This window comes from Coturnix japonica, chromosome 1, assembly GCF_001577835.2.
Source record: "Coturnix japonica isolate 7356 chromosome 1, Coturnix japonica 2.1, whole genome shotgun sequence".
Lineage (NCBI taxonomy): Eukaryota > Metazoa > Chordata > Aves > Galliformes > Phasianidae > Coturnix > Coturnix japonica.
Genome location: NC_029516.1, coordinates 33,029,482 through 33,055,641, shown reverse-complemented (window position 1 = coordinate 33,055,641; position 26,160 = coordinate 33,029,482). Strand labels below are relative to the sequence as shown.

Genomic DNA, 26,160 nt, shown 5'->3' with positions numbered 1-26,160 from the left:
GCGCTACTTTAATTTACAAACATGAACTGTACACAATACCAAGTCCCATGAGCTGCTAGTGTTGGGAGATTCCTCTCTGCAAGCCCATTAAGCCCAAGGCATACTTCTATCTGTGCTAGAGCCCAACCCTTCACACACCACACAGTTGGGAAACAGATGAGGAGGGTATCCTCACCGTGGTTGCCCATGCTTCTAACTAGCCATCTGCTCTAATAAGGAGTTGCACAAAGGTAGTCAGTGAGCATGAAGCATTCCTGGCTTTCCTGTGTGTTCTAGCTGTCACAGCTGCAATTGTAGCTACTATAGCCATGCCAAGAGCTGCAGCAGTTGCTATTGTTGCTCACACTGCTATTTTAGCAGAGCTCCAGGCTCCGTTCCCATATTCAGAAGTGTCAGCTGCCCACGTGCTCAACTACACAAAATCCTGGCTTGCATAGGACAAGTACACATTCTGTCAAGTCCTTCCATCGTACAATTTGTACAAACAAAAACCTTACAGCAGCGGGGAAAAAAGCCAAAAAAGTCTTTCCCTCTGGCTTTTGCTTATAGAAAAATGGATGTTTCAGACTCTGCTTTGACAGATGCAGCCCAGGCATGCGGATGAGAGTTGGACCATTTCCCCTTGAGGACAGAAGTGCTGGTGCCTGGGTCTAATTTATATAGTAACAATAAAATGTAGCCTTTGGGAGCTCTTAACTCAGTCTTTCTCTGAGTGTTGAAGCAAAGAGATAACCACCTTTCCCACCTGTTCCTCTAAGAAAACATACAGTGCCTAACCTGTACAAGTAGAATAAGCAGGTACAGTGATGTGATATGCTTGGCTTCCTTTTGCTGCCAGGACAGACAAGGACAAAGGAATTAGGAAGACACACACTGAAATCACAAGGAAGGAAATCCCTTTCCCTGCTAACATTTATTTGCATTTGGATGTGAAGGCATGGAGATGTAAAGCGTGAAGGCAGTACACCAGATGAGCTTTATTCAAGCAATTGTAGCATGTCATGTTTTACCTGTACACGACCACAGCTGTGAATCTGTGTGAGAACCTGATATGGTTTTTAACCTAGGCATATCAAATATGAACAGAATTCCAGAATATGATACAACCCAAAACATACACGACTTGGAATAAGAAAACACTGCAGTTGTTATAACTGATGGCAAGCTTACAATGACTTTGTTCGCTCCGTGGGACAAGAAAATTTACCTTTCAAATATAAAACAAGCAGAACATACCAACATGAAATATGCTCTGTATTTGCCATACAAGGAGAGATTTGTGATTGCATCAGCCTCCAGAGAGAGTAGCTGGAAACTATCCGAGAGTGATGACTAAACAGAAACTGATCTGTTGTTTGCTGGTTGGCACGGACAAGTATTGCCAAAGCTAGGAATCCAGAAGGCAAAAACAAGTAGTAGTAACCCACTTCTAGGCATGCATTATAACATGATCAAAGAGCAACACCTCCCAGAAAGAGAAGTAAACTAATGGAACAATGGTTTTAAAACGAGGGTATTTCATCTTAACTGTTGAGAATGCAGTGCTAGGGATGGGCCTGTTATTAACACGAGGCTTCCTTCCTTTTCTAATTTGCCATTGTAACCCATTCTGGAGATCACTGTTTTCTATACAAGCTGAAATTCCTGAGTCCTGAAAACACATGAATGTCTCACAGTGCCAAGCACTGCAGCATTCACAGACTAGAAGGACAGCCAGGATTATTATAACGTACCAGGCAAAGTATCATCTAATGGCATTTTAAACTTCAGTATTTCTAATGGGCACATTTTATACTGAAGGATTGTTTTGTGGTTACTCTAAGCAATGTCACAAAGCAATGGCATGCCTTTGCTGGCAGACTGGAGAGCAGGCTGGCCATGAGAAGTGCACTGGCTCCTTGCTCTCTGAAACATTTACCACAGGACTCCCACTACAGGGCATTACAAGAAGCAGCACATCCGCTCATCACCATTTAACATAGCCCCTTTAGTAAGGCACTGACTGTGCATGGGAAGAATAAATCAATGGGAGAACTACATTTACTCCTAAAAGCTCTTAAGATTTTACTTCTTTGATCAATTAATATCTCAAATGGAAAATACACTCTGACACAGAGATAGTAGGATGTAAGTATTGACTTCTGGAAAGCGCAAATCAAGAAGTTAAGAACAACTAAGGCAGCAGCTGAGCAAACCCTCCTTTCCTTTTGCTTGTTATTTTCATTCACAATATCCATCCAGTCTGAATCCTTAACATCAGCTGAACAGTAACTTTCACTAGGGAGCGAGACCAAACATTCATTATAGAGAAGGGACATCAGTATTATATGAACACAATGCTGTTGGTAAACTCCCATTCTTGGGCCTTGGTTCCGTGTTCACAGAACTGGCAACTGCAGTTCAACAGCAGCTGCTTCTCCCTTCTCAGTTATTGCAGGCTGCTAAAAGACAAGGTTGGAGAACCAAAGCTGCATTTTCATGGGTCCCCCCGCTCATACTGCAGGGTGTATCTTGGCATAATTTAGAGCAGACTTTCTGGACCTGACTTTGCACCTTCAAGCCATCTTTCAGCAGATCATGCTCAGATGGGTTCAAAAAGTTGTAATATGAAGAAAAATATAACCTCAATCTTTACAATCAGGCTACTCCTCACCCACCCCCCAGTAATTTCAAGGGGCCCTTTATTTCAGATTGTTCAAGTTTCAAATTATGTGATTTATTATACAGAAGAATAATTTTCAGATATAGTAGTAAGAAGTTTTAACTTTTAGGGTTTTTATACTTCCCAGCTGATTTCTTATAGTGATTTTCAGCACACATTTGTCTTGTGTTGATCCGCTCCTGCTAACACACACTTTGATTTCTCATTTTTAGCATGAGTGTTTTGTCACTGCCTAAAAAGTTCTTCTGTTCTTATTTGACCCTCGGAATTAATTTACTACATAACTATCTCCCTTAAAATGCATTCTGACACCTATTTGGAAACTTCTGCTGTCCATCAGAAGAGAGTGCACAGCTACCCCCTGCAGTCAGACATTTCAGGGCTGTAGAACATGCCAATCGATGGATTTTTAGCCAAGTTTAGTAAGCTTGGTAGTCTCACAAAAACAAATCAAAATATATCAGCTTGAAATCAATTCCCATTGTGGAAATAGTTTGGGGGAAAAAAAAGAGATTTTAAAACAGATTACAGTGTTTCTTTTTCTAAGCCAAAATATTTTCCACCTCTTTGTAGTAATGGTGACAATTCCATTCTCTCTTTTAAATCCAGCTCGATAGAAGAAACATTTCAGATTCTCCAGAGTTCTCAGAATTGTCTCACTCTGTTCTACACATAGTGGCTGATGACAGCACCAAGAACACAAGAATGTAAAGAACATACATTATATCTCATAGAAACAGCCTAAATTCAGTAGATAGCTACAACAGTGAGATGGAACAGGTTGATCCTGAACAAAGCAAAAATGCCAGAGCTGATAAAAATCCCCTCAAACAAAAGGAAGAGCAACACATTAAGTTAATGGGGAGCTGTTCTGGGGGTTGTCTCTGCTGAGATTGTGCAACAACTGGTGCCAAAGATCTTAGTCTTCACTGTTGGTCCTCGACACAACAGCAATTAACTTCATTGCATGATGCATTCTGACAAGTCAGAAAAAAAATCCCAGCCTCTGGTGTGATGATTAACAGAACTAAAACTACCTCCTTTAAAAGGAATATATTTTGCTCAAGATTTAAATGGGCTAGCACTGTGCCTGAAAACCCAAAGTTAGTTGTACTCACCTCTTTAACAAGGTAAAAAACTGTATTTCACAGAAGAAACAAAATCAACCTAGGAAGTCAGTCACCTGAGAAGAGCTCTGGATTAAGAGACTAGCATTGCTGGAAAGGCACGCTAACAGCCCCACCAAGAACTGGCTAACTTAGCACAGGCACCTTCAGTTTTTCCTACTTCTCCTTTTTCCTCCACAACAGAAAAAAAAAAAAGCACAAGAGAAAATGGAGGCAGTTTGCTCCACTTTCCTTGTTGCCCTACTTCACCATTCATCCCACTTATCTGCTTTCAGCTTCTGGAGATTTTCTTTTCCAGCAGGTCTCCCACTCTCCTCTTACCTTCTGTAAACTGACACCAACATTTTCTGTGAACTTCACTGAGGCTCCAACCACCTTCTATGACTGCCTAACGTTTTGCAAGACTTTTTCATTTGGCTTTGAATCTAGAACAGAAATGGAATTTTATAGGTTTCAAGAGCTGTCAAATAAATAAGTTAAATAGCTAGAACAAATAGAAGTAACAGAACAGAAAGGCTCAGGGACTCCTGCTTACTACCACACCAAAAAGTATGCCTGTATGTATGTAAATCTTATCAGAGAACTGTGTGTTAAGTCAAGGTGATACTCAATTACTTACCTGTCTCAAGAGTCTAGTCAGTGCAATTCATCTGGTCATTAGGTCTTCAAATTCTATGCAAGTCCACTGAAAGCCAGGAACCACTCCCAAGTCTTTACAGCTTTACATATAATTCCAAGTTCTAAGCATCAGAAATAATTTAATAGAGTTTCCTTGCCTGCCTGCTCACATAGAACTTCTGACCTATAGCTTATAGTTCATAACTGTAATACAATAAGACAGCATCCAAAACCCAACTCTTAACACACATACATATCACTGCACTGTCTTTGGACTTAGGTTTCTTAGATGCTATTTAAGCGAGCTATAAAACTTCACAGGTATCTCAAGTATTAATAGTAACAGCAAAACTGTGAGCAGCTTTAGTAAAGTATTTGTACAGTAGAAGTCCCACGTGCTATCCTTATCAAAATTTATACTGAGTAGGCATGTTCAAGGTTGCAAACATTCTTAAAGTTGACATACATACTGGGAGTCTGGTTGGTATTAACTATTCATTAACAGATGTACTTTGTCAACTTGCTCTCTTGAACCCTCTTCATACACGCAACGTACATACAAACTAGTCAATCTAGATAAACTTCAAAGGCAATTTTTTAACTTCTAAAAAACTCAGGACACACAGAATTAGTACTAAGTCACTCAAGTAAGATCCTGCTCAAGTGCAGAAAGAACAAGTTATTCTCTCACATTTAATCCATGTAAAGTACAGGTATCATCTGTAAGTAGTAAAAGTGATTCTTCCATAATGGTTGAACTTTGCCTGGCAAGAATGAATACTTCAAGTCTTACGTAAATCAATCTCACTATCTTTACTCATCTAGGAAGCTGGCTTTTATAAATTCATTCTCCACTTGAACATGTACTCTCAATTTCTACCATCCCAGCCTTTTATTTTAGATGCATAGTCCAATCAAGTGTTTTCAAACTTCAAGAAACCACGAGTATTCTACATAACACCGCAGGTCAGTAGGTAATATTAAGGAAACAAGCTTTCAAGTGACTTCTGTTTTACTATTCATGCAATTAAACTGCTGCTCCTAAGAAAAGTCAGTGACTGGAGACAATCCTTTCCTTCCTCTCAAGGAAGTATCAGTCTTAGTGCAGGAGTGTTCATAAACAACTGCCATATAAATCTGTACTGCAGTCTCTAACATTTTATAACAGTCCCCTGAGACATTAGGTTGTTAGATGTGTTGTAATGTGCATGTCAGAAATAACACTTTTAAGAACTACACTGAGGTTCATACTCATTATCAGATATATCATCTTGCTAAACAGGCTTGTTCTCCAACTCAAGTCCAGCCAAGCTGCAGTTTAAACAACAGAACTCCCAGTCAGGCTCTGTCATGTTGAAGCTTCACTGGACTTAAGAGCACTATCTTCTGAGAATTTCTTTTAAAGAAGTATTTTGCTAGTAGCAGCTGAATATTTTATTTTTTAAGTATAAAAGACCCTCCTTACCCTCTCAAAAGTCTTTAGTGCCTAATAGTTTTGCAAGTGATTTAAGAGTTGGCATCAGCATAGCTTAGTTATGTATTTAACAGAAGTCGCACAAAATCCCTACTACAGAACACTTTTCCACATGCAGCTCAGCAATGCATGTCTGCAGACTGCTTCACAGTGGTCAAATTCATGCAGTGTTTATCCAAGTCCGTGTTAGTGCAGCCATCCACTTCAACAAAGCAGAGAATGCTCTGCTCTGAAGAGAAAACCTACTCTGGGATAGATAAGGAAGCGCACAGCTCAGGAGAACTTACCAAGCCTAGTCAAGGTTTTATTTGACACTTGGTAAAGACTGAAATTGGAATAAAAAACAAAACTGGAGCTTCTCTTACAGTGAGATTCCTATCATGAACAAGAGGGTCCAATTTTACTCCTCATATCAATACTGTATCACCTACACGACTTACTTGTCTTGTGAATGTATTTAAAGGTAAATTTAAAAAAACTGACCTGTTTTTGACTTTGACAAGGCTCACTGAAGTTGGATATCATGTCAGAATGTTTACTTGAGTGTTGCTATACTGACACAGTTGTGAATTTTACGATCAGATCAAGGCTCTGTGCACTCATGCAGTATTGTCTTCACTAGCAAAGAAGACACCCATATTTCCCGACATGGTTGAATGCACGATGGGCAGAGCACACAGATGTTAACTTTAGAGAGTTTATAAACCAGTTTAAGCAGAAAAAAAGGAAATAAAAGCATCAGGACCAATGTGTAGCAAAGTCATCTATTATTTCAGAGAAAATAGATATCAGATGAAGACATTCCTCACATGTCAGACTGATTAGTTAGTACTACTCCTGTTGTGCACTTTAACATACTCACACCATTCAGTGCATTTATATGCAATACTAATACTACTACCCTTCAGAAAAAGGAAGGCCAAGAAATACTCTATTTTGTCATAGACATCACCTTTACTGTTTTTCCAAGCATGACAACTTAAGTAAAAAAAAAAAAAAAAGCACAAAACACTTTGAAGTTTTAACTACCACCATTTGTGTTCCTTCTGTGATAGTAATTTATACACTAATTCTGAAATCCCTCCTCCCAGAACCTTAAGTGGGCTTCAAAAAGCATGACAAGTAAGAGAGCAAGTCAAGAGTAAGTTCAGTTTTGTCTACTATTCCCAAATTTACAATCGTGTCTGGCAAGTTTCTTACCTTCCACGTAATGATTCCAACTCAGAAGCAGTTCTAATTAATGCCAATTCATTTTTCCCCACACAAGCCTTGCAACACAAGAAAAACTTATGCTAAATTTTTCTTTTTTTTAATAAAGCTGTCTTGGTGCACGTGTATTAATGCAGATTAAGAGTTTCCCCATGCATCTGGTTTAGGTGGCTACCAGATAGACAAGGGCTAAATTTGCTCCAGTTTTCCAGAGATATTCTGAGAGGCAAGATAAATGCACACTCCAGCTGTTTCAACTGGGAGTCAAACGCCTCAGTGTTTAACAGCAGCCTAAGGAAGCATTCCCTTCCTACTAAGGGGGTACTCTAAATACTGCTGCTTGCCAGAGAAAAGCTTGAAATAAGAGAAAAATACTGTAGCTATGAGTTTACAAATACAACAACAAAAAGCTGTTTTCAATTTCCAGGAATGGGAAACAGAATGAACAGTTCAACAGTACACATGAAAAGCTCGCATCTTTTCACTGACTTATTCACTTCACAATCACTGACAAGACTGATGTACATATTTCTGCACCTGCACTTGTAAAAGCAGATAAAATATTTAATAGGTAATTTACAATGTATTTTACCAGCTTGGCATACAGGATGAACAGAATATATCAAAGTAGTTGACTGTTATAGGCTTGTGTAGGCCCTGCAAAAATATTACTTCATACATCTGCTAATTTAAAAAAAAAAAAAAATCAATGTGCATTTTAGATGTGATACAATTCAATCTAGCACAAAATACAAAGAGCTGCAAAAATGTATACCATTCCAACAACAACGTATATAAGTTATTAAATAATGATCTGATTTAAAAGAATATAAATGAAGCCTTTAAGTAGGTCTTTTCTACATGCATATTATTCCTCATTAAAGAAAAATATGTAAAAAGGCCATTGGTAATTGCTTTGTTAACCACTGTAGAAAATGCCAATTCTCTGGTCACAGACGCCACTAGTTTAGCACTTAAGGTCTCTGCAGTGTTATATGTGATTATTTTTAAATACTGTTAACTCTATTACTCCATTGGTAAAGAACGCGTGACTTGGAATATGGCAGTCTTCATATTGAGAGGGCAGTGATGCACAGTTTTGTCACTATCCAGAAGAACAGCACCCTCCACTGCTCTGTACTTGTGGTTCGTCATCAATGATCTGTACACCTCGCCTTGCTGTTCCTGACTGACTGGATCCATTGCCTCTTGCTCTTTCATCCACTTGAGCAGTTTCTATCATTCCTGCAAACATAGTGTATCAGATGAAACGTATTAGCATTCCAGTGTATTATGACACAAGAGCTTAAGATCTCAATCTATTTGAGTTACGTACACTAAGTTCAGCAAGACCAATTCACTCGATTAAGCACAAGTAATCTCAAGGAATAATCAAAAGAAAATACTTAAATCTTTTTCCTAAAGCATAAAACATTCAGAATTTCCTGTTGACTTCAATGCTCCAATGTTCTGGTGTTAGTGACGTTCAAAAGCTAGATTGACCCACTGATACTAGAAACATTTGATGAACTCAAGCCATCCCCCCTCCCCCCCAAAAAAGCCACAACCATGCAAGTTAAGTTCTGCTTAGTTTCTTGTAGAACAAGAATAATACAAATAGGAGAGCTTCCCTGTGTGGTGTTTTATCCTGTATTCAGTACTCTTTATCAACTGCTTTATCTGCTCATTACAGTTTCAAGTTTATGAACTGTAATTGACATAACTTGACAGTGTATTTGAAATATGTTGAAACACAGTACGAAATAGACAGCGGTGACAGCAATCACACTAAGCTTGAACTGAAGTTACTTATTTAGGTTTGAGTGAAACAAAATGCTCAGGACTCCAACAGAGCAAGAAAGACATTCTTGAGCTACGGCATGAACTTCCATCCACACATCAAGTTTACATAGCTGCTCCAATACAAAAGTGGACTGAAGTACACTCAGAGGAAAACAGTTCTCTTCAATTACTTAAATTAAGGTGTTATTAATAGGGTTTGAAACATTCTCAAAACCTTTGTGTCTATGCTCTTCATGAGAAAACCAGACGGTACCTACTTTTACAAAGGTCAAGAAACAGTTCTTCAATTCCTTTATTCTGCTTAGCTGACGTATGATAATGTTTTGCTCCAACAGACTCTGCATACCTGTTAGAATGCAGATACAGACAAGTAAGTTGCACTGAAGAACTCAGTCTTTCTAAGACACTTTATATGAAGTGGAAAGAGGTTTCTATTCTTAATTCTTAACTCATACATGCTGATTTAACAAAGGGAACTGTGGCTAAAATCAAGATATATATAAAATATATTAGCTTAATTACATTTCTAGACACAACATGAGCTACAATTGATGACTTCTGCCAGAAATGATATAAAACTCAAGTTACACTTTGATCATTAAGGATGCTCCAAAATTAAGAAACTAACAGAACACTTAGTAGAAGCTAGCCAGGCACAGCTAGTTATGCCTGTCAGTTGTTAGTAGCGTCACAAATTTATTACTCCAGCATAATTCTGCAATGATTGCTTCTATTTATAATTAGTGCGACTTACATTTCTGCTTCTTGCACTGAAACATGTCTCTCTTTTTCCAAGTCTATTTTGTTACCTGTAGAGAACAAGTTAGTATTTCATGCCTTGGTACTCCAAAATTAACAAGTCACATAATCACTGTACCTCATCTCTTTCCCCCCCCGCCTCCCCACTACAAGCTGCTTCAATAAAAACAGATTCTCGCACAAGTCTACTCAGACCACAACAACATAATTTAAAAGCTCCCTTTTAGTCAAATGTTTAGAAGCCATGAGCTTTTGTAGCCAGACCAGGATAGCTGAATACCTTGATAAGTTATAAAAGTAGTGACTTTTATTAGGCAAAATCTGTGCTTCAGAATGCAGTTTTCATAGAATATTCACATACCTATCCTCCTGAAAGTGTTAAAATCTGACCTAATGATTACAACTTTAAACTAGTACTTACATTTATTTGTAAAAATTCATTGAAATGCCCAAGTTTTAGACTAATTTCCCCCACTCTCTACACCCAAGCACTTAACTTTGAAAATAGACAAGAACTGAGTTCATGACACTGCAAACAGTAGATAAAGAAAAAACAAGAAGGATCTAACACATCTGTGATTTACATTTCTTCATTTAACTATGAATTTTGCAACTTGTCTTAACCACACACTTCAGCCATAGTACACCATTAAACTCTTTCCAAATTAACTCTCATTTTCCCTAATTGTAATCTGTTGAAATTTCTAGCTCCAAATGCCTTTTTAATTGCCAGATTCACTTAAGATTTATCCCTTCATATGCACAAGCTGTTACAGCAGTGTTTGGAAGGTAATATCAAAAGAAACATTTCTAATTCAGTCACTAGAATCACGTGTTAAAGTGTACTTACCTACTATACATAAACAGATTTCATTGCCCAGCATTTTTCTTAATTCCTTAACCCAGTTTTTTACCTGCATAAAGAACAGAAGTAAGTTTCATTTCTTGTGATACACTGCCAGTTTAGGCATTGTGGAACTGGCCCATATCCTTCATTAACTGTTTAAGTCTAAAATAAATGTGTTTAGAGCAACTGAGACCTAGAAAATATTCTTTACACAGCTACACATGGCTCTTGTTTGTAGTTGAAATCTACAGCAAAGTGCTTTGTATAAATGTTAAGTTACTTCCAAAACCAAACTCTTCACATTCATATTAGCCCCTCTACAAAGAACAAGTTCACTGTATTGGACACTTTAGGTGCATGGAAAGGCACAAGATGAATCAACAGATGAGTCAATGTAATAAGTATGTGGCAACGCACAAAGCACTTTACTGACATAAGATTATTTCCTTAAAATGCTTATTCCACTGTAGAACCATATCCTGATACTGCCTCCATTACTAACTCAAGTCTGACCCACAAAGCCATTTTCTACTCTGCTAGAGGAAGTCTTACTGTTCTTTGTCACAAGCTCATCAGGTCAAGACTCCTCAGGAAAGCACGTCAGTTTTTAGCTGGGTCATCCTATGGAACAACAGCACCAGTATGACACAGGACTGGGAATACATCCACCTGTCTCAACCTGATCAACTAAAGCTGTAAAGTAGCTAATGATCAAGTTTCAGGTTAAAGAAAGACTCAGAAGTTCAAATATCTATTACCTCCAAGAATACAATGTTCACACTGCTGCGTATTGTGATTCCAGATTGTTCATACCTGAAGCTTAGTATCACTTAATGTATTTGAGCAATTTGACTTACACAGTAGAGAACAGTACTCTTATATTCTCACAAAAGTACTTTTATTTCATATTCATTAGTCTGTCACATATAAATTCTCTAGTGTTCTTTGAATAACTCCACTAGATCTTTATTAAGAGTAGGCTTCAAAAAAAAATAAGGTGTACACTTTCATTACATGGCCTGATTCTGCAAATGTAATATTATCTGCAAGTGACATGATAAAGTATTCATCTTATAATTCAGGCTAATTAAGCATAGGTGCTATCCCTGAAACATAAGATTCCCATTGAGCACACTCATATAATGGATTCCCTTTCAATCAGAATTGACTTTGCACAGAGGTAAAAATCTGTCCAATACCTTCTGGAAAGAGTCCTCATCTGTTATATCATATACTAGAATAGCACCATTAGAGTCTCTGTAGTAGATCGGCCCCAGTGCATGAAATCTTTCTTGACCAGCTGTATCCTGCATTTAAAAGACACACTTGTTAGTATCTAAGACTGCAACAGTACTTTGAGAGATTCCAATAACTTCAAACTTAATTACAAAGAACTTAACATTTGATTTCTATCAAATGGAATATTTTCCTGAAAAACAACTTATTTAAGTAGGGAGGGAAGGCATAGTGGGGAGGACAGTTTAGGAAAGTAAACATACCCATATTGCAAGGTTAACTCTTTTCCCACCAATATTCAGCTTCTTCGTTAGAAAAGATGCCTGGAAAGCAAAACAGAGTTCAGTTTTCAAACAAATATGTCTGTCTGACTTCAGATTTATTTACTAATAAAAACATGTGAATCAACAGAAGACAGATTTCTCAGTCAAAATACTCACTGAGCCAGAAGGCTGGGTCAATATTAAGCTAGTTAGTCATTTCACTACAGTTTGCCAGAAGCCTGTCCTAAATAAATCTGCCTTAAGCAAATCGTCTCCTACATCCTTTTGCTGTTGTTCTGAATGACTTAAGAGAAATAAGGTTGAATTCTGAATAAGGATAAGCCTAAGATGAAATTAAAACACTTCACAAGAGTACACAAAGCTACAGGGATTTTAAGGCTGCAGGTATTAGCACAGTAGTTCAACACCAGCAAAACAGTACAAATAATTCAAGTTTAGAGCTAAAATTGCGAGAATTTCCTTCATCTGCGTTTTTCTCCCCTACAGAAATGAGCTCACAGCTCTCCTCATTTTATTCCTTCCCCCAATATTTCAGATACCATTCCTGAAAGCCTAGTATTGATGTTTCTCAGGTAACAGGACCAGAGGAAGCAGAAGCAGTACACACACACAAAAAGAAAGCAAGCGGTAGGGTGAAAAGTTTCAGAAGAATCATACATGCTGCTCTATGTATTCTATTATATTGTTTTCTGAAAACACTTGATGTGACCAATGTGTATTGTAAGCTTAGCCTGATTTCTGTAACTCAAGAAGATGTCTGTTCTTTGAGCTTGCATGATGCAGTTTTCAAATGCTATCCTTCTGCTACCCATTAGATAATTCACCAGCCAAAAATAAGTATTAAAAATTGATATTACTTCAATAGACTAAAACAGGCTTTGAAGTAGTCAATACATTAAGAACCTGCACCTCCACTCTGAAGATCAGCAGTAACAAGTTAACATCAGACAACTCAGTCTCCAAGATTAACTTCAGTCTGTTTCCCAAGTTTAGCTGGTTCCCATTCAGTTTCACCTCAGCACACATTTGGATTTCAAGTACTCAGTGAATAAACAATCATCTCCGATCATTCTAGGCTGGCCTGTAGCTTCTCAACACAAGCCCTCTGTATGAGAGCATGAATCAGACACTGAGCTGACTAAAAATCATGTGTATGTAGAATGGGAAAACATCATCAGCCAGGTCAGCTGCTTAACAACTAATACAGGCACAGACCACACTAGTTCAATTTACACCAGCATAAACTGCTGGTAAAAAAATCTTCCTTGAGTCCTGCCCGTGCTAAACTAATCTACATCAATTCTGGCATGTGTATGACTGAAGATGAGTTAATAATTTCCCTCTCTGCTTTAAAAGAAGTTCTACCCTCCCTGCAAAGTCTGACAACAAATGAAGCAGATCCAGAAAGACAGACAACAGGAAAGAAAAACACCCTGAGACTTTCCAAGCGCAGGCAGAAAGGAACTAATCTTGACCACTGTGTTGAATGCACCTAAAGTTTAATACCCCTTCAGTCTATTGTAAGCTGGTGGAAATCAACTTTGGGAAGAGTTCCAGACAGCGAGATTGAAGTATTTAAAACACTGATCAACTTGTAACAAACAGCTTAACAGCAGAGCTGCAAGTCTTAAATGCCAGGAAACACCAATGGATTTTCAAGTAAATCATACGTTCTGCATTAGTTCTTTTATAGCTTTCACTCATCTGTTCCAAAGGATCATAAAAGCAGTGTCTAGTCTCATAATTTGTTCCACGGCATCAGTTTAAAAGCTGTAATCTCAGACATTTTAATATACCAACACCTGGATCATACTAAGAAAAGTTATGGCTTAGCCATAGTGAGTCAAGCTTACCTGCCAACATCTTATTGATCTACTGCACTAACACATTTGATGCTCTACTGTACATCTCAGGGGAAAAGCTGTTCAAAGCACTGTTTGCTTGTCACTATAATAATGCTCAAATCTGCCCAGCTGATACAAAACTGGCAAAAAAAAAAGCACTCTAGAACTACATTTCTGGACCTTTGGGAAGAAAAAATGCTCTGAAAAGAGGATCTGCATTAAAGACCACAAAACAATATTCATGAGGTTAAGACATCATGGCTTTGGATACTGGCTATTTAGTTGTCTGACATATCGAATATTAAAATAGGTTTTCACATCACAGACGAGGCGCTGTGGTTTCTTTTTCCTGTTTAGTTTTATAGTAACACATCCCACAAGTCACTATAGCTTTTGATCCAACGTTATCTTTTAACACTGAAAGTAGAACATTTCTTTTCCTATACATCCAGATATTAGAAGGCCAATATGGTCAGGCAACTCTTCTAGTATCTCCTGCGAAAGGTGACATAAGACAGGAGCAAAAGTATTTAGGACTGACTATTGCATTTGCAGACTGCATCAAAACTTGGTGAACTTGTACTGTTTCAGGTTCTAGTCCAAAAGAGTCCTAGATTCTTAACCCAAATGATGATAGCCTATATCAGATATCCTGATTACAATGAAGTTTATACATAAACTTGCTTGTTAACAAGTCTGGTACACTGTATGAGGTAGCCATAGTTAATAACAAGCTGAAAGCTTTAAGAGTGTGCTGTGAGAAACTTTCAATAGTATATTACACTTTAAACGCTTCATTCCTCTATTGCATTTATATATGTGAATATATATTGTATTATTGTGTAAATATGGTGTATATATATATATATATGTAAATATTGTGTGTGTGTGTGTATATATATATACATACATATATATATATATATATATATATATATATATATGGGAATACTGTTCACAGGTCCTGCTCTAAAATTAAAAGGTACAGGTAAGTCTGCATAATTACCATCAGTTAAATGTGTTTTAATGTTAAGAGTGCCATACACTCCAAAGACAAAACAGCTAATACCTAACATCTGAAAGTTATACCCACACCCGCTTCCATTTGTCTTAAGAAGAGCAAGGTTACTACACTCCATCCACTCTGAAATTAGAAATCAAAAAGCTAAAAATCAAAGGAGCAGCAGGACTTAGTTTTTAGAAACTTGAGGAGTCTAATGAGTAATTAAAGTCTTCATTATTGGTTGTGAGTTCCCTACCCAACACAGCACTGAGGCCAGCTGCCAAGCGTGTGAAGGCCTTTGGAAGCAATGTCATCCACACAGCGTTAGATGATCGCACACTGATGGGGATCAACATGTGTTCTCATCTCCTGAGAATTTACCCAACTGAGTACTAGGGAGTTCAGTGTCAGTCATGACTTAATTTATAATCAGCAACTCCTTTCCACATTACTTTCATTATTATGGCAGTCCACTTTAGTACTGACTTCCAAAAAACAAGCGTACAGGACCACAGCTTATTCCAAGATAAGTAATCTCAAGCAGCTCTTTGAAGTAAACTACTAACCTTGGTATTCTGACTCCAGTGCCTTATGACTAGTGTGAAGAACACTCACATACTTAAAAGGAAAGGATAATGCAATTATAAGCACTAGAATACCAGCCCCTTTATGTGTCTGGAGAAAATCTTTTTGTTCTTTTAATTGTCTTTTAAGAGCTCAGTTCCACACGTGCACAAGGCTCTGTTGAGAGCTGACAGAAGGACCTGACAAGAACACAAGGAAGCTGGAAAAAGACACACTCGAAAGTCATTAGACTACAGCAGGTTTACAGCATCTGCCCCTTGACTGCTTTGTAACAGGCATAAAACACTACATGCAGCACTGGATTTCCTTGTACTACCTTTTCTAAGCTGTTTTATACATCCAAGACGACTTTTCCTGGTTACACGAGTCCACCAAAGCAGTGAGGATCAGTATATATCACTAGCAGCACATCAGTGGCTCAGTGCACAAAGGAAATGGTTTTAAGTTAAAAGAGGGAAGATTTAGGTTGGATGTTAGGGGGAAGTTCTTCACTAGGAGAGTGGTTAGGCCCTGGAACAGGCTGCCCAGGGAGGTTGTGGATGCCCCGTCCTTGGAGGTGTTCAAGACCAGGTTGGACGGGGCCCTGGGCAACCTGATCTAGTAAAGGTGTATGTTTGGTGGCCCTGCCAGGCAGGGGGGTTGGAACTACATCATCCTTGAGGTCCCTTCCAACCCTGGTCATTCTGTGATTCTGTGTTGTATTTATCCTTAGTAATTAACAGATAAGACCCATCCACATTTAAAAACAACAAAACAGGTTTTCCTACCAGATTATTTCCAGCATATTTCACTTGGTTTCATTTCACAGCTTAGAATCCTTTTAAGGAGGAAATACTGACCTCCATATTTTGATCCACGGGAACCAATTCTGATCATCCCACTGGGTCTATCAGGAGGTTATAGATTGTCAAGAAAGAAAAGCCACAAACAAAAAGGGCTACCTTCCCTATGTTTTTCTTCAGCAGATGAACAGCTGCCTTGATTTCAATTTGCATATCACTGATATCTGATGTAAATGACTTCAAGCGAACAGAACAACATGCCCTGCAGCCTCCCAGTCTCAATATAAGCAAGCCCCAGTTTAATATTACCTTCTAACCAGCACCTAGAAAAATAGAGGAGGGGAGAGAGAGAGCTCCCTTTGAATAAAACATTCTGTTACTTACAAATAGGTGACTTCTCTCTCTGTTAGTGCACAGCCAACCTGCACACATAGGACAGGCTGCCCAGGGAGGTGGCGGAGTCTCCTTCTCTGGAGATACTCAAGACCCGCCTGGACGCCTACCTGTGTGACGTGGTGTAGGGAGCCTGCTTTGGCAGGGGGGTTGGACTCGATGATCTCTAGAGGTCCCTTCCAACCCCTACAATTCTGTGATTCTGTGACACTGGAAAGTACAGACTTGCACAGTGCTAGAACATTCACACTGACCAGCTGAAGGTCCTCCTGTGCTCTCTCCCATCAATATGGCCACGACGCAGGAGACCCCAACCAACACCTACAGCACTTCAGAAGGCTGTAGAGTCTCACCATGTTTTTGCTGCAAAAAGGTTGGCATGAAGTACAGCAGCAACTCCACCACAGCACCCCCTGCTCAATCAGATTACTGCGGATTGAGAGGCCCTCATCCCACTGACCAGCGATTCTTTTCCACATGGCTCATCACTGTGGCTCCTTTGCTGAAACAGGAATCCAATATTTATCTAATTTTGGCTTCGTTGGAACAGAAACCTATTTACTGCAATACTTTGAACTGATGCCACAAGGCAAAGTCACCTTATCAAATTAAGCCTTTAATAAGAAAAAAGAAAATAAAATCTTATGAAAATGTCACTGTTTTGTTAGCCACTCCATCTATTCTTTTAAATGAATGTTTTCATTAGGTTTGGTAATTCCTTCCACAACTGCAAGGCACAGAAAAGCAAGAATGACAATACACAAGCACACATCACACACAGTGAGATTCAACAATCAATAAGATGCGTGGCACTAAGGAGGTTCAGACAAAACAAAGAGGGGTGAGTTAAGATATACTGCAACTGGTTAAAATATACAGGGAGCAACTAGAAACCTAATCACAGAATCACAGAATCGTAGGGGTTGGAAGGGACCTCTAGAGATCATCGAGTCCAACCCCCCTGCCAAAGCAGGTTCCCTACACCATGTCACACAAGTAGGTGTCCAGGAGGGTCTTGAATATCTTTAGAGAAGGAGACTCCACCACCTCCCTGGGCAGCCTGTTCCAGTGCTCCGTCACCCTCACTGTAATTCTTTCTTCTCCACATTCGTGCGGAACTTCCTATGCTGTACTTTCATCCCATTACCCCTAGTCCTGTCCCCACGCACTACTGGAAAGAGACCAGCCTCACCACTATGGCTCCCACACCTCAGGTATTTATAATCACTGCAGAGAAGCAGAGCTTCAACATCACATGTGAGCATGTGCTCCCCTTCCTTCACAAGCAGCTTCCATTCCCCATAGGCAGCCTCAAGCAAAAGCTCTCAGGCTGTAGCACCTAGAGAGACATTTGACTGTCAACGTTTTGGGGCCATTTAAATTTCCATTTTCTGATGTCTGTGACCCAGCTCCCTTTTGGCTTCTAATTTTAGACTTTCTGCTGTAGAATTTAAGAGACAACAAAACCAGAGCTACGCCACGTGACAAGCTATTCTCTCTACACAGGATATCAGAATTCAGCTATACACAGTCACTGCAGTGCACTTCTAAACATGACTGCTTGCTCAACACCAGCCTTCAGGTGGTGCAGCAACAGAAGTTACAACTGCAGCTCTGATACCTAACAACGACTGATCGCTTCTATAGCATGTCAAGAAGAGGTTACCTCTGTGGCAATCAGATCTATCATTAGCTTGCCGTGCCTCCAACATCACCCTCAGTAAACCAACAAACAGGTACATCTAACAGCCCAGTATGAGCACAGACAGATGAAGTTCAAATTATTTTTAGCTACCTGAAACAAATACGGAGCAACAATACCTGTTGATGAAATATTAAGTGTGCTGTTTCCAATGCATCTCTAATGTTTACTTTCTTTTAAGGGAAAGTTGGAATCTCTCCCCATGGTGTGCATGAATAGCACACAGCTACCCTGAGGCACCACCATTTATACTGTATTTCACAGACAGAATCACAGAATGACCCGGGTTGGAAGGGACCTCAAGGATCATGTAGTTCCAACCCCCCTGCCTGGCAGGGCCACCAAACATACACCTTTACTAGATCAGGTTGCCCAGGGCCCCGTCCAACCTGGTCTTGAACACCTCCAAGGACGGGGCATCCACAGCCTCCCTGGGCAGCCTGTTCCAGGGCCTAACCACTCTCCTAGTGAAGAACTTCCCCCTAACATCCAACCTAAATCTTCCCTCTTTTAACTTAAAACCATTTCCCCGTGTCCTGCTATCGTCAGCCCTTTCGAAGAGTTTACTCCCCTCCTGGGTGTAGGTTCCCTTCAGGTATTGAAAGGCTGCAATGAGGTCACCCCGTAACCTTCTCTTCTCCAGGCTGAACAAGCCCAAAAGGCTGAACAGACCTTCAAAAGCAGTTCAGAACCCACATGGCAGCAGGGTTTGTTTCTTCATTTACAAGAAAACATACAGAACACAGCATAGATTGCAGTGCTAAAACCATGTTTCCACATACATGCCCTCAATAGGCAGAAGAGATGCTGCGCAGCTGCAAGTAAAGAAGCTAAACATGCAGAGAGAGCTCAAAAGACACGTGCTGATTGTACAACCCACAACATGGAACTCAAAACACATTTTCCAAGGCCACATAGAACACACGTGCGTTTTGCTGTGTGGGATGCAGACTGCTCAGCACCGGGAGGCAGCAACAAATATCACTTTCCAGTAGACACCCATCACAATTTCACCAGTGGAATTTCACTGCTCAGATGTTTATAAGTTCGGTGACAACTCAGGCTAGAATTCATGGAGATTACACGATGGCCTCACGGATCTTGTGAGTAATTAAATCATAAGCCTTAAGCTTGTGAAAGCTGTTCTTTCTAACTGCTGGCACTGAGGTAACTCAGGCACCGGGTCTGCCAACCAGATGCAGGCTGTCATTAACAGAGACGCAACGCACTCGAAGCACTTAGTCATCAGCCCACCACCAACCATTACAACAACAGCCACATTACTTTCAAGCCGCGCTTCCGCATCCCAAGACTCGAAGGAATAAATCGATCAAACAAGAACCGAGTGAGACCCCGAAGCACCATTCGGGCGAACTGAAGCCCAAATCAGCCTTCAGCTGTACCCCTAAAGGGGAACCACAGCCGCCCCCCCGCGCCCCCGGCCGGCCCGCACCTGCAGCGTGGTGATGTGCTTGTCGTTGAACTTGTTCTCGCAGTAGCGCAGCACCAGGGAGGTTTTCCCTACGCAGCCCTCCCCGAGAAGTACCACCTTGAACGAGAAGCTGCGACCTCCGGCCGCCGCCGCTCCGGCCCCCGCCGCCATCCGCGCCCCGCCGCCCGCCGGGCCGCCTCACATCCACCGCCCCGCTCTGCGGCCGCGGAACGCCGCCGCACGCAGGGATGAAGAGCGCAGGGGGCGGGAGGAAGGAATGGAGGAAGGAGTGCTGGAGAGACAACAAGCAGACACAGCCGCAAACACCTCCACACAACCAGCGGCCCCGCTGCCCCTAATGGCGTCTTCTTCCTCCTACGTCACGCACCGCCCGGTCACGCGCCGGCAATGGGAGGGGCGGGGAGCATTGAGCGTTTGGGCGCCATCTGTGGTGGGGTTCTGTGAGGGTGTGATGGAGGGAGGGTGTGCTCGGTGTTCCTCGTGAATAAGAGCAGTGAAGCACTCGAGGTTTACCAACAGATTAATTTACCCAAGACCAGGCTGCCCATGGCCCCATCCAACCTGACCTTGAGCACCTCTAGGGATGGGGCATCCACAGCCTCTCTGGGCAGCCTGTGGCAGCACCTCACCACTCTCATAGTAAAGAACTTCCCCCTGATATCCAATCTAAATCTTCCCACCTTCAACTTAAAACACACTTCACTTCTTGTTCTGTAGAACTCCTTGATCTCTGGGCTCCTTCCTGGAGTCAATGCTTTGTGTTGGAAGGGACCTTAAAGCTCATCCACTTCCAACCCCTGTATTTCTCCATCCAAGAACCGGGTAACTGTCCTGTCAAATTGAATATCCTTCCTAAATTAAAAGCATTCTGCACGTAGCAATCCAAACTGCTGCAATGTAACTCCTCTCTAGTGATCATTTAGCGGTAAGAAAAGTAATGCTTATGAAAAGGCATCACGGTGCAATTTCCTTTGTCAGATAAGACTAATGCTCTGTCGTGTGAGAACGAACGGAGGAAAGAACAGAGACCGCTTCCAGGAGAACAAAGATCAGATTTCCTGGAGCAAGAAGCCTCATTAATGAGCAGCATTACATTCACATAGAAAATGGATTTGTTTTTATTTCCCCCTAGATGTAAGCAGAGGAAACAGGACAAGGTGAAAAATCAATGCAGTCAAACTCTTCAAGGGTATCTTTCCTTTAAATGCGTTCCTAGTTTCATCAGCAAGTGAATTATTTCAGCAAGTTAGGATAAAAATACTGTCTTGCTGGAAAGTGATGCTGCTGTCAATCCTGCCCTCCATGCCTGAGCAGGAAACTACTAAAGTAAAACTTTACTAAGTCTTCTAGGCCAAATGGATGACGAAGTGAGATCTGCATAGATGAAGATTGCACACACAGTGGAAGTTGATGCTCAAGAGCACGAGCTGCTGGCACAGGTACAGAAGAGTCATCAGGGAGAGTCACTGCAAAGTCCACAAGCTGATGTTCCTGACCACAACTATGAGCACTGCTCTTCTAACAGAGCACAGCCAAGCATAAGACACAGTCTGGAGCTCAGTCCTGGCACAGTTCATTTCTCCAGTAGTCCTCTGCCACGGTGCACAGCCAGAAGATGCATCTTCCCGCTGACAATAAGCACTTTCAAGTTACTACTCCGTTCCATCATTCCTGTTTTCCTCTGTCTTACCTGAACCCTGTAGTTACAGATGTGTTTGTGTGGCAAAAGTTATAATACCCAAAACTTTAGCCACCTGCACTAAATGAAATTAAAAGGCTGATATGGTTGAGAAAGAAAATTCTGTATGAGCTATAAAAAGCATCACATTTGACTGTAATCTGATGTGTGTGACACTGAAATCTGCAAATCGAAATATCTGTGATAGTTATCGATTTATTTTAGTAGTGGTAATTAAATCTGGATTTATTTCGGACTATTTGAGAATGCCTTTTTTTGACTGAATAGGGTGTGCTTCCCCTTTTTACCTAGCTTCCTAAAAACACTTCTGCTTTAATTCTTCTTTCATATTGATGTTTTCATACCATTTTTCAAAACTCTTGGAAAAAAAAAAAAACCAAAAAAAACCCACTATTTTTACAAGGCAATCTATTTTGTAGATAACGTACAGCCCCGTGTTTCTTCATCATTGCCCTTGAGATTCAGGATATCTGCTGCTGCAGACAGGGCTGGCAGTCAATTTGAAAGTGGAGCTTGTAGCTCACTGGCCCTGAGGCGATAGCACTGTGATAGCGGTTTTGTAGTGAAGCAGAGTCAGACACAAAGTAGTGCTTTTGTAGTGTGAGCTCTAGGAGTACAAATGCCCTGCACAGTGAGGGTGTAGCTGATAGCCCCTTGGGTTGGAATTCTTTTCATCTAACTTGTGGACACCTGCATGGAGTCAGGTTAATTCTCTTCAATCTGTTTGAAGAGGGATTCTCGGCTGACTTGGCAGCATGTGTTTTTCCCTGCAGCTTCAGTGGAACAGCTGTTTTACCTGTGCAATGACAGTTGTGACAGAAAGGAAAGTGGAAAAGTCAACTGTATTGCTGATTTCATCAGCAAGAAAAATGTCACTTAAAATGTATTTTCTATTGTGTAAAGAAATCACAATAGAATCATAGAATCACTGAGGTTGGGAAATAGATTTGAGATCATCGAGTGCAATCATTCCCTTAGACCTGTAAGTCCACCATTAAGCTACGTTCCTAAGCACCGTATCCACATCTCTAAAAGATCTCCATGGACAGGGAATCCTCCACCTCCCCCTGGCACCCTGTTTCAAAACCTGACACAAAACATTTTCTGTGAAAAATCTGAAAACCTCCCTGGCCACTTCCTCATGTCTTATCACACGTCAATTTAGAAAAGAGACCAGCACCTTCCTCACTGCAACTTCCTGAGAGGTCTCCCATCATCCTCCTCCAGTCTAAACGACTCCTTCAGTTCACTCAGCCATTCCTCATATGATTTGTTTTCCAGACACCTCACCATTTATTTATTTATTGCTGTTTACACATGCATTCAGGCAACTAAGTGTCCATCATGTAGTGAGGGGCCCAAAACTGAGTGTAGTACTCAAGATGAGTCCTCAACTGTGCTGTGTACAAGGGGGGGAATGACTTTCCAGCCCCGCTGGCTGCACTATTTCTGATGCAGGCCAGGATGCTGTTGGTTGTCTTGGCCACCTAGGCACACTTCTAGCTCATGTTCAGGTGGCTGTTGACCAGCACCATCAGGTCCTTCTCTGCGAAGTGGCTTTCCAGCTGCTCTTCCCCAATCCCATACCAGGGCATGGAGTTGTTATGACTCAAGTGCAGTGCCCAGCACTGAACCTTGTCTTTTTCAACCCCGGTGATTCTGTGATTATATTCGGTGATTCTATGGTTTCTGGGTAATTATCAGTCCCTCATAAATTATAAAGGTGGAAGTTATTGAGCAGATGATGTGATGATGTGAATCTTATATTGGCATTTTATTCCTTTGAGGAACATTTATGAGCACAGTTTGTCATAGTTGCACTAAAATGTTCATATTTTATGTGATTTACTTGGAAGATAAAAGTAGCATGAAATCTTACCCAATTAATATGTAGTTTTATAGAATCAAATGGCTCCTTGAAACTGTGTAGATGTCCATAAAATCAAGATATAAGAACAGGTTAAAAAAGCCCAGATTATCATGACGTTAATAAAATAGTATCAAGATGAGAGATGTTCAGAATGAAATTTGTGTGTTTGTGTTTCCATTATAACTGATATGAGCATATCCAGCATAGAAGAGAGACAGGAAACACTGTTTGACCAAATGGCAATTAAAAGTAATATCAACGCGTCTATCAAGAATATAGTAGATGTGTTAATCTAGGGTGAGAGAAATACTTTTGGTTGCTGAAATCATGATAATTCAGTAAGAATACTGAAAGAAATATCCACGTGTTAAAATGGTGCATTCTGCTCCATAAAGAAAGACTATTCAGGCACCTAAGAGTAAAGATAAAGGAGAAATGTAAACCATGTGAATATAAACAGAAAAGAACAAATAAATCAGGAAGAACATTGACCCAGGGGAACTTTCTTTACCAATATCTCACCCACTCACTCAGCACTGATAGCCTCAGTGTACCCATGGTGATGTGCTTGACAGGTTCAGTAATGCGCTTGGAGACTTTGCACAGCATGAAATTTGTTTCCAATTTGTAGAAACAAGTGAAACATGAAAACCGATTTCTAGCTAAGAAACAATTCCAACAGGAGACTACTGTTTGGTTGTTAGCTTTTTTTCATTCTTATAGAGAAAAAGATGATTTTTTTTTGAAAGTTCAATTCTCAGTACTGAAGAGTAATTGTCTGTAAGTGCAATTCCTTCCAGGATAAGCAGTTCTGAAGCTTATTTGTGTTGTCTTTTTCACACATATACTGGGATATGCAAGGCTGTGCCAAATTCCATCCCCATGTGGTTCTGTTAGAACTCCTCATTGACAAGCACATGCTGAGAACAGCAAGCAGCAGGCTGCTCCACTGCTCATTAATCACCTCCTCCAGGCATCTTCACTTGCAGGAATGAAGGCGCTTTTCAAGCTGTAAGTGTTCTGTCTAAGGTTTCTTTTCCTCCTGCTGTTCCTGGAGTGGGCTCTCCTCAAATTCTGCAGTAAAGGAACATCTTGGGGCTATTGGTAATAGGTGGATGGTTGGACTGGATGATCTTTTAGGTCTTTTCCAACGTTGGTGATTCTATGATTCTATGATCTGGGTGACAGAAAGAGCAAAGCTGAGGGCATCAGGTTGCTGAGAACAAGCTCAGAGAAAAAGAGATGCTGGAAGTCTGGGGAAAACATATTCAAAATGATATGTGGATGTACTATGTTTATTATGGGAAATTAAATATATAAGGTCTAACCTGTACATGAGAGAAGCACTATCATCCACAAGAATGTTTGTTGTCAGACAAGCTTAACTTCAACCCAGATATTCCCAAGGTTATGTGGCTGTAACTATTCTCACACACTATTTTGTTTCCCATAAGCTTTAATTATCCAGAACTTGCAGCAAAGAACACAAAAACAGAATCTTTTAGAGCAGAGGGCAGAAAAGCAGCATATAATAGGAAGATCTGGACTAGAAGACCTTTAAGGGTCCCTTCCAGTTTAAATGATTCTTTGTTTCTAAGATTCATCAAGACTGTAGGATATGGACATTTCACGGAACAAACAGATTGGCATCCCATGGAAACTAGACAGACTCTGAAAGAACTGAAGACCAGACCGATGGTATCATTTGATAATCTCTTTTAGTGTTAACTCACATCCCCAGTCTTTAGCCCTGTTGGGTACAGGGACACTATGGAGCTGGTGACAGCCCCTTTCTTCTAGGGAGATGTCCCCAGGCAGCTCTATGGGGAGGTTGCACTCCAAAAGACCAGAAAATATTCCGTCCAAATGGTTGGATCCTCAGCTGCTGCAAATGCAAGTTCTTGGCTGTGTGGAATTTGTACTCAGACCAGCAGGTGGTCTGGAGGTTTCATTTGAGGGTTGGTCCTTCTGGTTGGCAACCAAGAGGGAGTCAGAAGAGGGCAATGAGAGGATAAATACGTTACAAGTCCATCTACATCGCATTATGTTTATATTAGCAGCCTGAGAAATGTGCAAGAGGAAAAAAATTACTAACAAAACGTGATGTGAATAGTGTTTCTGAAGATTGTGTGGACATTTTGAATGGCTGAAATATAAAAATAATCTGCTATAATCTATTTAACAGTCATAATGATAGTGAAAAATTACTCATGGGACGCTATAACTTGTTTTGAAGATGCTATAATGTGTCAGTATTATTAACGACTCAGCTACAGAGAGCCTTTAATGTACCATTTCAACCAGAAAAACTCAATAAAGGGATATTGCTGGAAATCAATAAAAGGCCACCAAACAAACTAGAAAATAAGATTAAATTTCTTCATAGAAACATGTCTGTCTTCTGCCTGGCATTGGAATGGGCTGCTGAGGGATTGGTGACTCCACACTCACCATCCATGGAAATGGCCAAGAAATATAAATATGTAGGTGTGGCACTGAGGGACTTGGTCAGTGGGCATGGGGATGATGGGTTGATAGTTGGACAATATGATCTTAGTGGTCTTTTCCAACATTAATGATTTTATGAATCTTGGAAAAGTGGACATTATAACTGTAACTTCTCTAAGAAGAGCATAGAAGGCTAGAAAAAAACAAAATTACATGATTTAAAAAAGAAGGATAAAGAGGTAGCTTATACTAAATGCCCTGCATGGATGAGCTGGCGCAGAAATTCAACAAATAATAATAATAATAATTATTATTATAAAAGACATGAAAGGCAGCAGAAGTAGAGACCAATTATTAGTCAT

The 26,160-nt window shown here is 40.3% G+C and overlaps 1 protein-coding gene across 1 annotated transcript; it reads right to left on the bottom strand.

Annotated features, from left to right (window-relative positions):
• Nucleotides 1-874: 874 nt before the first annotated feature.
• On the bottom strand, nucleotides 875-20,153 carry RAB21 (RAB21, member RAS oncogene family). The gene is made up of 7 exons (XM_015855810.2): nucleotides 19,782-20,153; nucleotides 11,999-12,058; nucleotides 11,699-11,806; nucleotides 10,503-10,566; nucleotides 9,648-9,702; nucleotides 9,151-9,239; nucleotides 875-8,335 (listed from the first exon to the last, which is right to left on the bottom strand). The coding sequence occupies exons 1-7, from the start codon at nucleotides 19,929-19,931 to the stop codon at nucleotides 8,196-8,198; spliced, it is 666 nt and encodes a 221-aa protein (XP_015711296.1). The 5' UTR covers nucleotides 19,932-20,153; the 3' UTR covers nucleotides 875-8,195.
• Between the last annotated feature and the right edge of the window lie 6,007 nt (nucleotides 20,154-26,160).

What these genes read in the sequence shown, in the direction of transcription:
- RAB21 (XM_015855810.2), bottom strand. Translation starts at nt 19,931, where the DNA reads ATGGCGGCGGGGGCCGGAGCGGCGGCGGCCGGAGGTCGCAGCTTCTCG. An exon ending in AGCACATCACCACGCTGCAG is followed by an intron (nt 12,059 to 19,781) that starts GTGCGGGCCGGC and finishes TTTGCTTTCCAG; the next exon opens with GCATCTTTTCTAACGAAGAA. An exon ending in GTTTCTTGACCTTTGTAAAA is followed by an intron (nt 8,336 to 9,150) that starts GTAGGTACCGTC and finishes CTATGTTTGCAG; the next exon opens with GAATGATAGAAACTGCTCAA.